The sequence below is a fragment of the Mustela putorius genome, unplaced genomic scaffold (genome assembly GCF_011764305.1).
Source record: "Mustela putorius furo isolate JIRA1106 unplaced genomic scaffold, ASM1176430v1.1 tig00003834_pilon_pilon_pilon, whole genome shotgun sequence".
NCBI classification, from domain to species: Eukaryota; Metazoa; Chordata; class Mammalia; order Carnivora; family Mustelidae; genus Mustela; species Mustela putorius.
The window spans coordinates 135,584,063-135,598,439 of record NW_025421987.1 but is presented as its reverse complement, the minus strand read 5'-3'; the positions used below and the strand labels follow the sequence as shown (position 1 = coordinate 135,598,439).

The 14,377-nt window shown below is 47.9% G+C and overlaps 1 protein-coding gene across 1 annotated transcript in view; it reads right to left on the bottom strand.

Annotated features, from left to right (window-relative positions):
• Positions 1-14,377, bottom strand: part of ITGA9 (integrin subunit alpha 9) — a 319,285-nt gene that overhangs the window by 78,186 nt on the left and 226,722 nt on the right. The window contains exon 19 of the mRNA XM_045089112.1: positions 2,205-2,291. Coding sequence (XP_044945047.1) covers positions 2,205-2,291 — 87 coding nt within the window. The remainder of the gene's footprint in view (positions 1-2,204; positions 2,292-14,377) is intronic.

The window sequence follows — 14,377 nt, the reverse complement described above, 5'->3', positions numbered from 1 at the left end:
AGGTAAGGGTTACAGATCCCGGCGCGGCCCACAAACTGAGTATGTGATCTTGGCCAAGACATGCACTCTCTTTACCTTTCAATAAAAATTAGAGGATGGACAAAATGGTTCTTGAGTTCCATCAAGCTCTGAGAGTCTATAATCATTTAATGTCAAAGTATCTGGGTTCCTTAGTGACTAATGCTAGGCACTGGTCTACCTTCGCAACCCTGGATTCAACTGTACTAAATGCTGCCTGAGAGTAATGAACACAGGACCCATCAAATACAGTGGGCAGTGGACATCCCTCTAGAGACAGAAAATTCTGTAGCAGGGGGTCTGTTCAGTTGCTAGCGTGGGTGGGGACATGGAGACAGGATGGGAACCAGAGCTGGAGGACACAAAGGAAGGGGAAGTCAAGGGTCTTGTCCCAGCATAGAGTCAGAACTGGCAGGAGATCTGAATTAAACACTCTAAAGACCCAGGTGAGGTGAGAAGCCAAAAACAGAGAAGGGGGGTGCCTGGGAGAAGGGAAGGCCAGAGACGGGGCAGGCTGTCATGACATACAGGGACAGATGGTCCCCGAGTAAGCTGACGGTGCAGTCATGAGGCTTAACAGGCGGGCTGCAGCCTGACTGAGCCCCAGGGGCCGAGAAACAGGGGAGGGCAAGCCAGGGGGCGGACAGGTGTGGTCCCTGGCCCTGCTAGGTCACTCGGGCTCTCTCCAGGGACTCACCCCTAGGCCTCCGAACTCCAGCTTTCGTGTTGCTCCAGTCTGAGCCTCTGTATGTGGGAGGAAGGTAGTGGCATTACCGAGCTGGGAAAAAATCCAACCTTCCAACGTTCCTACTTCTGTCGGTTCCATGACTATTTTGAGAGTTAGTGAATTTTGACAAAATTTAATGCTCCAGAATTCAACACGGCTTTGTTTTCCCTGTACTCGTTTTTATGACTACCCTCCCTTTATGGTAAGTGGTCCTGGATCCGTACATCAAAGTGATAAAGTTTTCCTTTTAAAATAACCTTTAAGCTAAAACTAGCATGCCCCACCTTAGGTTTGATTTGGGATGTTGGCTGGATTTTACCAATGAAATGGCAACTGTTAACATTTTTTAGTTAAGTCAGTTTTCGGTTGCTGAAAAGATTTCATTTAAACACGTATAACTGAAGTGCCATGTAACATTTCTACAGGCAATAATGTCCAGGGTTCAGGGACATTGCAGGGTTCCTAAAAGGTTTTGGAATCACAGATGTAAGAGCCATTGTCATTTGGAGCAGGAGTCTTCAATGGAGCTGAGGGGTTTGAGTGATTTGCTAGGAAATCAGCAAATCTTCTTTCTCCCTTGAACATTCTCACAACTGGCTTACAAAACAGCCATAAGGTACTGGGACCAAAATGCCTTGGAGATTAAAACAAGTTGATTCTGTGACATAGGCAGGAGAGGAGGATTAAACTTTCTTATTTTTTTTTTTAGGGGGGAAAAAGTTAGACAAAGGAATATAAAATTTCCTTCAAATAATAGCAAGAAAAATAGCTTTCATTTCAAAGGCTGACCTGATCTTTTAGATTCTCATTTTGCTTCCAACAATCACATCTTCTATGTATCTTTGCATATCCTTATAATACTGGCACATACCAGAATGTTCCATGAATGTTTGAGTATGCTGGACCATATTATTATTTGAGCTTAGAAAATTTGGCTCCATATAAATACCAAAGTGAGTCTAACTTCTTTTACTTGAGAAAAAGAAAAAGAAGTGTAATACCATTATTTATGTTTTAAGAATTTTAAGAGGTCTCTTCAGAAAATTGTGAGTGTCCAGGGGAGTGACAGTCAGAACTGTAGGTCACTAGCCCAGACCACATTTCTCCTATATTGTCACACTCACAGTGGGATGAAATGTCCCAGAGAAAGATTTTTAGGAAGGCCAACCAGATGGTGCTTGCTGAAGTACCAAGGCCATGGTGTGTCTCTCACATTTGGGATATGTCATGTAGATCAGAGAGGAAGAGCATGTGGGGAGGGCCCCTGTGGAGTAGAAGATCAAAACCCCAGCCCCACCCCTATAGGAGCTGGGCAGTGCCATGGCAAAGGCAGGGGTGGGTGTGGGGATGGGGGGGAACAGAGGAAGCCTGGGGGCTGGGGTACAGCTGACAGGGCAGGTGGCTGGTGGGAAGGGCTGGGACCCTGTTACGAAATAAGAGCCTCGTCTCTTCCCCTTACCTTTGATTTTGACCTCATGAAAGGAAATCCCACGCTGCATTTGAGGAAGTCTGATTCAAGCAGCTCACAGGAAATGCCCATTTCCTCCTGAAAGAGAAAAAGCACCAATGGATGGGCTGGCGGTGTGGAGACCAATGCGTGTAAGTGGCCTCCATGAGGCAAACTGAGACTTGAGCAGATGTGGTCCTTCTTTGGGGAGGTTCCCAGGCAACACCGCTGCTGGCTTGGGTGGGAGGGAGGCCTGCGACCAGGACAAGTCCTCAGTCCTTCTCTGGCAGCCCACCCTTCCCATGGGCTCGGTGCAAAGGCAGGCATCCAGAACATTCTTAACTAATGTTTCGGCTCTGAACCCTGCTGCTCTCCTGGTGAACTGCACCAGGCTGCATGTGAGCCGGATGCCTCCAAAATTTTGGGTTAAAGACAACCACGCCATCTTCCTGGACACTTTCTCCTAAGTCCACATTCTAATCCTGCCTTTCAAGATCTTGCTAGTTTAGGAAAGATAAACTCTAAGAAAATCACACCAAGGAAATACAGGGATTTTTTCTGCAGCCTGGGGTGGTAAGGGCTGAGCTGGTATGCCTTGCCCATGTACAGGGGCACGGAGAGATCTCCTGGCACAGCCCACCAAGGCTGGACTCTATACACAGTGGCACAAGAAACCAGGATGGGGGTCATGGGGAACTGCTGTCTTCCTACTTAAACATATGGTCTACAACCAAGGTCAAAGGAGGCCAGAAGGCTCTTCTTAAGCCACAGGTTCCAAGTTATTGAAGCCAAATCAAGATTTCCAAGGGGAGACAGTATGTTGTGGATTTTGGAGGAGATGCCACAGACCTAGCACTTGCTGAATCTAGAAGCCAGGATGCCAAAGTTTGATAAGGTTGTGTGCCTCCCCCAAGGTCATTCCTGGTGGACTCTAAAGCCTGTCTCCCTCCCCATTCCACGACCCTAATTTTCTAGAGAGAAAGAGCATCTACATTCTCTTCTTTTTCTATTCTGTTTCCAGTCTACAAACACCCTTTACCTGGCTTCATTTCTGTACCTCTTTTAAGTTGTTTCCACTAGCAGGAATACTCTTCCTCAGTCTTCCTTCCAAGGCTTACTTCATGCACCTTGGCCCCAAATCCTCATGGATGCCAAGTTCACACACATAGTGGAAGCAGTACAGGATTCAGAATGGACCCTGAGCTTCTACGGGGTGACTGGGTCAGCATATCACCTACCATCATCAGTGAGAAGGACACAGGTCTGAAGGATGTTAGTTCCTGTCCTTGAAGAGCTCACAACTTAGAAAGAAGAGACCTCCCAGCAGATAGACACATTTACATGGAAGTGGGAGGGGCTGCTCTTGGAACCTAGAGGACATGCTTCTGCAATTTCAATAAGGAAACCAGAGGGTAAGTTCTCAAATGCTGTCTCAGGACCTGCATGTCCCACAGATTGATCCTCATGATTCATTTGTGCGGGATTTATTCCCATCTCCTTCTTCCTGTTCCTCCTCGCAGAAGCAGTATCTACAACGGCCCAAGGAGAAGCTCCTTTAAATCCTAGTTAATCAGCCTGCGGGCATCAGAGGCACCGAGCCCAAGTTACATGAGTCCTCAACTCAGTTCTAAACTTTCTTTGTGAAGTTCCATGCCTCACTGGAAATCCCTTGCCAACCAGAAGACAGGTTTTCCATTCAAGTCAAAGGTCTACCTGTTTGTGAAGAAAAGATTTATTGCCTTGAAGACTTTTTTAAGGTTTTGTGTGGGTGTGAAGGAATGACTGCGACTTCAAAACTTTGCTCTGGAACCTGAGAGGACCTCAGTGTACTTGGCTTTGGCTTCAGACTTCAGTTGATTATTCCAGAACTGCTGAAGTCCATTCTTTTGGTTAATTCCAAAAATGCTAGAAAATAACATGTAAGCCAGGATTTATTGCTTTATTCTGAGTCTCTCTGCCACCCTACTCAGTCTACTAGAGATTGCAGAATTCTGGTTGGACCTTGGTAGGGGAAGGCAGAGAGAGCAAAAACCAGAGACCTCTCTAGGTTGGAGAGTGCTGGGTTGACGATCATGACTCACGAGCTCCTGGTGGTGCTATAGAAAGGAGCTCATGCATCACCCTTCTGCCGCCTGTCAGCACCAACATGGACCTCCTGGGGTTATTTATTTCTATACTCTGCTTTCCTACTACAGCTGTGAGGGGAGCAAACACTATGAGTGGATGGTTCTGTGCTTGTCCTACGACCCCTTTACCATATGGGTTCAACAGCCCCCAGCTGAAAGGAAGCCTCTTTGCCTGGGGGAGGGGGGTTTACAACACCCTCTCTTACAAGCATTCTGCAGCCTCGGATTGCATCCCTTTGCCTCCAGGTGAGACGGGCTCTGCTGTGCGGATTAGGTTCCAGAGCCCCCGTGGGATGAGGCTAAAGTAGCCTCCAGCTGACAGGACAATTGTTGGGTTCCTTCCTCTGCCCCCTTCTGCTCCCTTCACTCCCCTTTTTTTCCAGATCATTTCTCTAATAAACTGCTTGCACAGAAATCCCCATCTCAGGTTCTGCTTCTGGTGAACCTGACCTCACACAATGCTCTTTATAGCTGAGGCTCCAGGCCCTGGGAGCCACTGGGAAGGATGGGGCATTTGCTACCAGGTGAGGAAAGACAATGAAAGGGAAACATGCATATGCCGGTAAAAATTTTAAAATTTCTACTAAACGAGAGAAAGCTCATCTAACTGTAGTTTATGAAGTCTGGGTAACCATGCACATCGGGGGAGCAATTTACCCCAAGCAGCATCAACATCCTCTTTGTTCGGGTTTCACATCAGGTCCAAGGCATAACTAAAAACCAGGCTTGTTATGGAGACATTTACACCCTTGGCAGGAGCCAGGCAGGCAACTTTGTAGGCACAGAGAGACCCAGGGAGGCTTCAAAATCGTGATCTATTGGGGGTTGCTTATTACTTCTGCCAGACATGTGCTGCCCAGCTGGAAGTATGTGGGAGAGGTTCCTGACATCAGGCATCTCCTTGGCTCTGCCTTTTCCATGTACCACTCGTTGTTTACCCTGACTTTAGGTTGGAGAACACAACTTTATCATTGTTGCCAGACATGCTGACTGAACTCTCAGCTGACTGGGAATACGGATTAGGGAGCAACAATTGTCCCTGATCACCAGACAGTGCAGACATCTGATTACCCAATTCCAATATGGTACAAATCTACTACAGAGGGAAATTGAGTCCTTGCTGCAAAAGCAGCAGACTTTCATGAAATCAATGAAAGTGATGATGGAAAACTGCTCAAGCCACAGAATGCAACTGATAAATCTGGATCTGGCTGAGTTAGATCAGTTAACTGATAAACACCCCTGGATGATAACACTTTAAGATGCTCCCGAAGATAAGGATTTAAATAAAAAAGATCAAGAGAAGCCCTTGGAAAAGTATGCCATTATAAAAATGACCTCTTGTGGGTGCCTGAATGGGTTAGTTGGTTGTTATCTGTTTTTGGCTCAGGTCAGGATCCCAGGGCCCTGGGATTGAGCCCAGTGTTGGGCTCCCTGCTCCCTCTGCCTGTAGCTCTGCCTGCTTGTGTTCTCTCTCTCTCTGACAAATAAAGAAATAAAATATTTAAAAAAAATAATAAAGATGCCAATAAAGCAAATAAGCTTTTTCCTTGGGTCTAAGGTGTCCTTGACATTGTAATTCCAATGTTACAAGAGCTGTTAAATGTAGGATAATGTAACCTTATTTCCATAATTTTTAGTTTCATTGTTCAAGTAAAGTCCCAATCAAATCTTAAAAAAAATTTTTTTTTCTTTTACTATGAAAATTTGGATCATACTCTAAGAAGATTCACAGAACTGGCCTTTTTCCCGGTCCCGCTTTTCCTTAGCTAACAAGGCACTCCAATACCATAAAATGCTATCAGGACTTCTCCCCGGAGACTGAGTGATTCAATTTAAATGAAATTAATTTTTTTACCCGACACACATTACTCTTGGGATCAGGAAAACATCAATGAACGTTTTCTAGAACATGTGATGAAAAGCATGCCTGATTTAGGCAAGTTCACCTCTGTATCCTCAGTGCCTGGCACTGAGCCTGGCACTTAGTAGCTCCTGAGTTTGCACTTATTAAATGAATGGGCCTTGGCTGGTCGAGGATTCGGATGAAGGGACTGGGAGAAGAAGCTATTTGCTGGTCTGCCTGGCACGGGAGATGCTTGCCTTGGCAAAGTCCCCCTCTTTTCCAGACATACCTCAGCTCTCCCAGGCCCGGGAGTGTGGCCAGGGGAGCCAAGCCCTAGCCCTGTTCTTAACGTGCAGTGGTTGGCAAGAAGACTCAGATAATGAAGTTAGGGAGCCCCCTTGGCCTTTGGACTCCTTCCTCCCAATCCCACAGCTTTTGCTTTCATTCTGGAGTGTGCTTCATTTGACCACCAACACGGTGCTCTTTGGGAGCACCAAATCTGCAAAGTCTGGCAAGGGCTCAGCGCCAGGGAAAGTTTAAAATTTGACTTCTTGTTTTCTAGTTTCCCCATGGGTTTGTGAAACTGAAGGGGACATGCATGTCCCCATGTCTAGCAATGTCATGTTCATCTAAGACCCGCTTCCTTCATCTAGCACTAGAGGTATGGCCCTTAGGAGCTGGTAAGAGAAGCCTCCATGTTAACATGGTGAATACAGAATTCAGGGAAATTCTGGAAGCACTTTATCCCAATTCTCTAATCAACTGGGTGAGCAGGGGTCCCCAATAAGTTGGCCCAGTGAGTTAACAGAAAGAGATTTCATTCCCAGGAAAGACTTTATTGGCCCCACTCAACCATCAGTCAGCCTGAGCCTCACCGGAAAAAACAGTCCTATTCCTGGAGGGGAATCCTTTGGGACAGGGTACATGAAATTCCTGCTCGAGAAGAAAACCACAAGGGCTTACAGCATACAAAGTGCACGAATTAGTGTCCCAGCTTTAAATACTGGCTCAGGTCTGCAATGGCTATGTGTCATCAGACCAGTTAACTGTCCTTTCCTTAAGGTTCCATTTCCTTAACCTGTCAAATGATGTCATAACACCTGCCTTCTAGGACTTCAGCTAGTGCTAGTGGCTATAAGGATGGAATACACAGACGGTCCCTATTCGGTAATGGCTCACTACGTGCCAGGTAGTTGTCTGGGTGGTAGCTTCCCTTTTGATGCCATTTTCCAAGGAGGAAACTAGAACACAAAGTAACTGTGTCAACTGCCCAAGGGTTCTTAGCTGGCAATGGGGCTTGGGGTGGGATACCAAACAGGGAGCAGACAGGATCCCCTTTTCCCTCTCCCTGCCAAAGAATCCATGGAAACTAAGCCATGGGGGGGAAAGGTGGGGAACATTGCTCAATGAACCAAGAGTAGCCTTTAAGGAACCTGGAACATATGGGGACTTTAATACAGATGCCCATATAGCTGATGGCCTGGCAAGGCTGGGTCAGTGGTGACAGACCTCCTGTCAGATAGGAGCTGGCATCTGAGCAGTCCAAGGGAACCAGAGATGATCACCTACACACACCAGGGATTTGGAGGCATCAAGCAAAGAAGGTGCTACAAGCAAGTTCCTTTCTTAAATTTTATCAAAACCCCATTTGGAAGCCAAGGCCCAGGATATGCTGCATTTATTCTTTCCATGCTAAAAAAGGTGAAGCAACCAGGAACTACAGTCAGGACAAATGTTTGAGACACATGAGCCACAGAACTGTTAGAGTGAAATTCCCCTGTGATGCAGAGTATCAGAATTTGGTGAGCACCCTTTAAGTTGCTCTGAACCAATTAGGGGTGGGCATGCGGAGGACAACTGTCACAGAAAGAACAGCTCTCCGAGCAAAGGGGAGCTGGGCTAGTCTTCTCCCCAACCGTCCTTGTGGCCCTTAGAAAAAAGTGCTCTGAAAGCTATAAATGGAGTAAAAAGATTACGTTTTAAAAGCCAGTATGAATTAGAAATGAGCTGAATAAACTCATTCCTGTAACATTCCTTTCTTTGTGCATTACATCAACCCTGTTTAGAACTAATCTCTAAATTTTCCCAAAGGGCAGACAAATAAAATCACCTCCCCCAGTGCTGGTGATTGCTTCCTTCGGGACCACAGGGATCCGAACTTGAGCATATAAACAAAAACCACTAAAAAGAAATCAACCAGCTCTCACTGGAAAGCCCAAAGTGAAGAGACCTTCCCTTCTAAGTACCTTCTAAGGCTGAAGAAGAAGTTCTTTGATTTTCACCTAGGAAGTCAGTCCTCCTGTTAAATAGAGGCAACGTCTTATACTTAGATCTTTTTGAACATGGTTTCTATTCTTAGATAAATATAAATATAAATATAAATATAAAATTCTATCTCACAAATCAAATTATTTTGATTTTCTAGTGCTCTTTTCCTTTTCCCTACAGGCTGACTGGAAAATCAACAAGGCGGAGAGCTCTCCTGAAAGGACAGGAAAGAATTTAACATCATGGCATAAAAACAATGAGTGGTTTGGATGAAAAGGTTTTGTAGGAGTCAAGTGTTTGAGGGGTACTTATTAAAATCCTGGCCAGGAACCTCGATGAGAAATGTACTCACAGTGAAGACTTGTCTCTTGCCTACAAACTCACTTGCACTCCTGCCCACTCAAAACTGATTTTCAAAGGGTTTTGTTGCTAAGGGCCTGGCTATTCAGAGGGTGGTCCTCTGACCTACAGCACCAGCCTCACTTGGGAGAAAGCTAGAAATGCAGATTCTCGGGTCCCATCCTAGACCTGCTGAATTAGAGTCTGTATTTGAACAAGACGCCCAGGTCGCCTCTGTGCTCATGACTGTTTCAGAAGCACTTCTCTATGACACAGCCCACCCACTTGGGAAACAAGATATCAGCCCATGGAGACTGCCTTCCTTATGCTCTTGGCCCCCTGGGAAAAGAGGGACATGGCCAGTGCTATTTGAGGACTACTGTGTGTGAGGACACACTTTTCTGGAGTTGGGGATCTGCCCCTTCACATGTCCCTTATCTAGGTTCCCCTGAAAGCAGACTCTGGGACAAGGAGGTGACCTCAGGGTGCTCCATGAAGAAATGGGTAGGTGTGCCACCAGTGGGTCAGAAAGTTAGGGCCGCTATCTTTCCATATCCCCCTGTCCTTGGTTGAGTTGTTCCAGAAATACTGACAGTCTTGGGCTTCCAGTCCCTCATTGTTTGACTGCAGGGCACACCTGTAGCCAAGAAAGCCCTGGGCAGAGAGACACAGGAAGCCTCGCCTGCAGAGGAACTGGTGGTTTCCAAGGTGGGTGGAGGGGATATAAAATGACATGGACAGTAGACCCCTGACCTCTCCCCTCTCCACAAGCAGTTGGGGTGGGGAACTGTTGACCTGGGGCAAAGGCAGCAACTGATGAACTTGCCTTGGCCATGGACAAAGAGACAGGGCCTCAGAGAGGACCTCTCCCTGAGGACCATGTCTCCAGGTAGCATGCAGGGGCCTCATGGAGGCCTGTCTCTGGGGGCTGCCGCCCCCTCATTTCTTCCCTCGGGTTGGTACATCAGCTTAGCTACCTTTGGACACATTCAGGACTCTCTTTAAAGAATAGGCATCTTCTTCTTCTTCTTCTTTTTTTTTTTTTAAAGATTTATTTATTTGACAGACAGGAGATCACAAGTGGGCAGAGAGAGAGAAGGAAGCAGGCTCCCTGCTGAGCAGAGAGCTTGACTTGGGGCTCGATCCCAGGACCCTGGGACCATGACCTGAGCCGAAGGCAGAGGGTTAACCCACTGAGACACCCAGGAGCCCCTAGGCGGCATCTTTTAGAAGATCCCTCCCTCCCTCCCTCCTTTTTCTTTCCTTGCTGCCACAACACTCCAGGTCTAACCTCCTCCCACCCAGGTTGGCACAAAACGCCCCCTTAGAGGATGCTCTCCACAGGTCCCTAGTCTGTTCTACAAGCTACTTCAGGTGAATCTTAACACACTCCTTAGTTTGCATTTACTTAAAGCCCTTCAGAGGTCATTACCAACCAACACCAATCACTGATTTCTAACTGGAGTGTGCACTGGAGCCAGGTGGGGCCAGAGACCCCATGCACAACTGTGTGGGCTGTGGGCTGTTTCCTGCACAAGAGACTTGGCTGAGGGGGAGAGGGGCTGAACTCTAGCCCAGGCTGCTCTCCCCAAGTCCTGCTCCCGGCTCTGGTGGCTGGGGACCACCAGAGCGGGCACTTCTCCCTGATACTTATGATGGCGCTAGAAAGACGATTTCTGTGTGCAACGCTTTCTACAAAAGACCCAGATGGAAGCCCTGCCCTAGACCCACTGAATCACATAGCACACAGCTGGGCAAGCATTTACTGAAAGCTCCTTCAGTGGTTCCAACATGCACTCAAGTTAAGGGCCCTCCAAGGTTAGACTGCGTCCCGATCCTTGTTACAGATGCCAACTGCAGGCCCTGCTCTCCAGAGTGGGATTCTTAGGAGCAGAAGCAGGGTCAGAAGATCTGGATTTTGAATCATCTGGAGCAAGTGTTCCATGTCAGCTTCTGAAACACTGACCCCCAAGGGCGAGGACAGCCACTGCCCTTTTGGAGGTGAAGAGATTGAGAGCTAGCCTGAAGGAAAAAAAAGTGCCTTCCCTGGGTTCCAACTCCCGTGAGGACAGGACACCCGTCATTATGCCCTCCCCTGTCCTGGATGGGAGCCTCACAGACTGGTGCCCTGCCCCCATGCCCTCAGGGCCATGACAAAGAGAGAAGAACTGGAGAGATGGTGGCCGGCTCCCCACCGGGAGCCTACCTCCTGCTGCTCCTGAGGAAGCCCATCTATTCATTGAACAAGTGTTTTTTATTTTGCCTCAAATGGGAAACAGCTCCTATAGAGTAATTCTTACGTATGAGATACGCATGTTTTCTGTTATGTCTTTCCATTCACTCTCTCATTTAATCCTTCCCCCTCGGGCAGCCTCAATGTACCTCACTGCTTTTATAAGCAGTCCCTGTTGTCTCCCAGGCGGTGGTCCCAGCCTGTGGGGGCGGGGGGAAGAACCCAGCTGCTAGAGGAAAGACCCCCCCGCAGACCCTGGTGTGATGACTGCCTGGGCGGGGTGTGCTCCGAGGGCTGACATGGAGCTCTGTGTAGAAGAGAAGCTGAGAACATCCAGGTCAAAAGCTATTACGAGGGGCACCTGGGCGGCTCAGCAGCTGCCTTCAGCTCAGGTCGTGATCCCATACCTTGGGATCAAGCCCCGAGTCAGGCTCCCTGCTCAGCAGAGAGCCTGCCTTTCCCTCTCCCTGTGTCTGCTGCTCTGCCTACTAGTTCTATCTGTCAAATAAATAAAGAAAATCTTAAAAACAAAAAAGATACTATGAAATGACAAACAAAAAATACTATTTGTAACCTGGGAAGATCTAGCTGAGGGCCCTCTTATTCAGAACTGCATCTAGCAGACTAAAAGGTAGAGAACAGATCCCTGCAGGACCTGTGCTCTTCTATTAATTTACCTGTTGGGTCAATCTCATGCTGTGGAGGTCTGGAGCAAACTTGCCTGCTCTGTGCCAGGCACAGAGGGACTGCCTTGGTGGTTGGTGTATACCAGCGGCGGGCTCCAGCTGTAGAAGTGTCCATGGAAGGACAAAGAGGGGAGCTCAGGCTGTATGTCAGGACCCTCAGACCACACACGTACCAAGGTAAAGCCTGATGCCGAGAACCTTGAGACTCAATATTACTCAGAACAAGAGCAAGTCCTCTTTATACCACTGAACTGAGAAGGACCCACGACTCTTAACTAAACGCTGAGCTATGTGTCCTTTTTGTAGTTTCAAGGGAGATGCACTGCATTTCCTTGGATTGTAGTAGGTTTTCTCTACTTTGTTTTAACGTTTTCAGTTCATTGGCCACTTATGCAAACTGACTCATGCTACACAAAGAAGAAGGGCTATTTTGTTTTTTTCATTGCTAGGTTTTATTTTTTTTTTAATTATTATTTTTTTCATTGCTAGGTTTAGAATTCAGTCCTGTTAGAGTTTGTGAAAGATCTTCTGATTTTTCCTAGTTCTTGGGGGGTATAAAAAAAAAAGGCTGAGCTGCAGGGTGCAGGTGAATGGACTGGCTTCCCTAGGACTTCCCATCCCCTGGTGTTGCAGAGGGAATGGACTGATCAGAACTCTGTGTGTTTCTTTCTGTCATTTGCTGGGTGTCTCCCTCATGGGTGATTTTGCTCAATCTCCTATCTCCTCCTGACAACGTTTTCATTTGTCTTGCTTTCCACACTGGTTTTTAGTGCCACTTCCGATGGCTGGGCTGACCATACCCCACCCTGCTCACAGCAGAGCACGGAAGGAGGATGTGCTCCCTCCACACCCCTGTGCCTCTTTTCCCATGCGGCCATGCACACTGATTTCCAGCTGCCAGTACCTCTTTGTGAATGTGGAGAGATGGCAATGCTTGGGAATTCACACCCGCCTGGAGGAACTCTTACCCAAGAGCCCTTGTCCCTGACTGGGGAGCTCTGAGATGTGACCTATACTTTGTGTCAAAGTTACCCAACTAATTGTCCTTGCCCCCTGAGAACGATGATGTACCTTTGTTTTGCCTCCTTTTCCACTTCCTGGGAACACTTCCTAGTAAATTACTTTTACATGATGCCTTATCTCTGGATTTCATTCTAGGGAACTCTGAGACCATCACAGACACATCCCGCTTCCCTCCTCTCTCTGTGCCCCAGCTAGGGGGATGCCAAGCTGGCACCAGTGGGAGCACTTCAGGTTTTGAGCAAATGGCCTCCCAGGTCTTAGAAAACCTCTCATTCTCTTTAATGCATGATGCAGAGCAGGGCTGCTTTACTGGGAAGGCCAGTTCTAAGAAAACCAGGCTCTTTTAAAACAAAGAATTCCACCCACCAAACACGAAGGGTGCAAGCGAAGAAGGGGCAGACTTACATGACTCACGTATCGATTTGAATCCACTTAAGTGCTCATAAACATGAACTCATTTAATTACTGTTCTTAAGCATTTTCTCTTTGTCCTGTTTGGGAAGGAGGCCTCCTGCCCCATCTGCACCAGCCTCCAGGCAGGTACCCTGAACAGCAGGTTAAAGCCACTCTCCTCTTTATAGAGCTTCCCAGGGGAAGGACCTGCAAACCTGGAAACTTATCAACTTGTGATTGCACAATGGGTTTTTTCCAAACTGACTTGGGTTCATGTCATAGTTCAAACACTTATCCAGTGGCAAGTGCCTCTGTAAAAACATCGTCATTCCTACCCCACAGCCTTGCTGCAAAGGTTTAGTGAGTCCCTGTGGTGGCTGCCATCATGGGGTAGGGGCTGCTCCTTGGCTCTCTCGAGGGACTTTCCAAGTATTTCCTCTACACTGCCGCCTACATTGGCTGACAAATCCTAGGCTGTTGAAGGCCACTCCCAGAAATAAGACCCTCCATCTGGCTGGGCTGCCCGAAAAATAAGAGACGGAATTAACGTGTACTGAACTCTGGTCACATGGCAGATTCTGTGCTAAGCACGTAATGGCAATGGACACATTCATGCTTCCCCAACAGCCCTCTGAGGTATGAGATTCTGTGCTTCGCAAGTGAAGATCCAGAGGCCCAGGGAGGGTGAAGGAATGTGTCCAAAGTCACATGGCAGGTGCATGGAGCACTAGAACTCCAGTGTGGCAGCCTAACCCCAAGGCCTGTACCGCCTTATGGACACGGGTCTGCAGAGGGCCCTTCAGGGCGCAGGGCATGTGGTCTTCCTCTCTTTGCTCTGCAATAACCTGCCTAGGGCACAGAGGTTCTCAAACTCTGTCACCATCAGATGCGCACTGCTGTCACTCACCCCCAGTACTTCTGATTCAGCAGGTCTGGGGACGACCTGTGAGTGTGCTTTCCTCACCAGCTCCCAGGTGGGTGTGGACACTAGGTCAGGAGACCATGCTTGAAGGAGCACCAGGTGGATTTTCAGAAACCCTGGCCATCGCCAGGACACCCAGTGGAGGACAGCCTCGGGAGAGGGAGCCAGTGGATGCCTGAGGTGGCCCCTTCCAGGGATGTTCTGAAGTCGTGGGGCCCCTGTGGCGCTGCTGGTATAAGGGAGTCCTTCACAGCCTTCCATTGTCCCTGGGATGCCCCAAGTCGCCTTCCTCCTCATTGACTCTGACTCCACGCCCCAGAATAGAAGATTAAGGTAATGGTGCTATGGT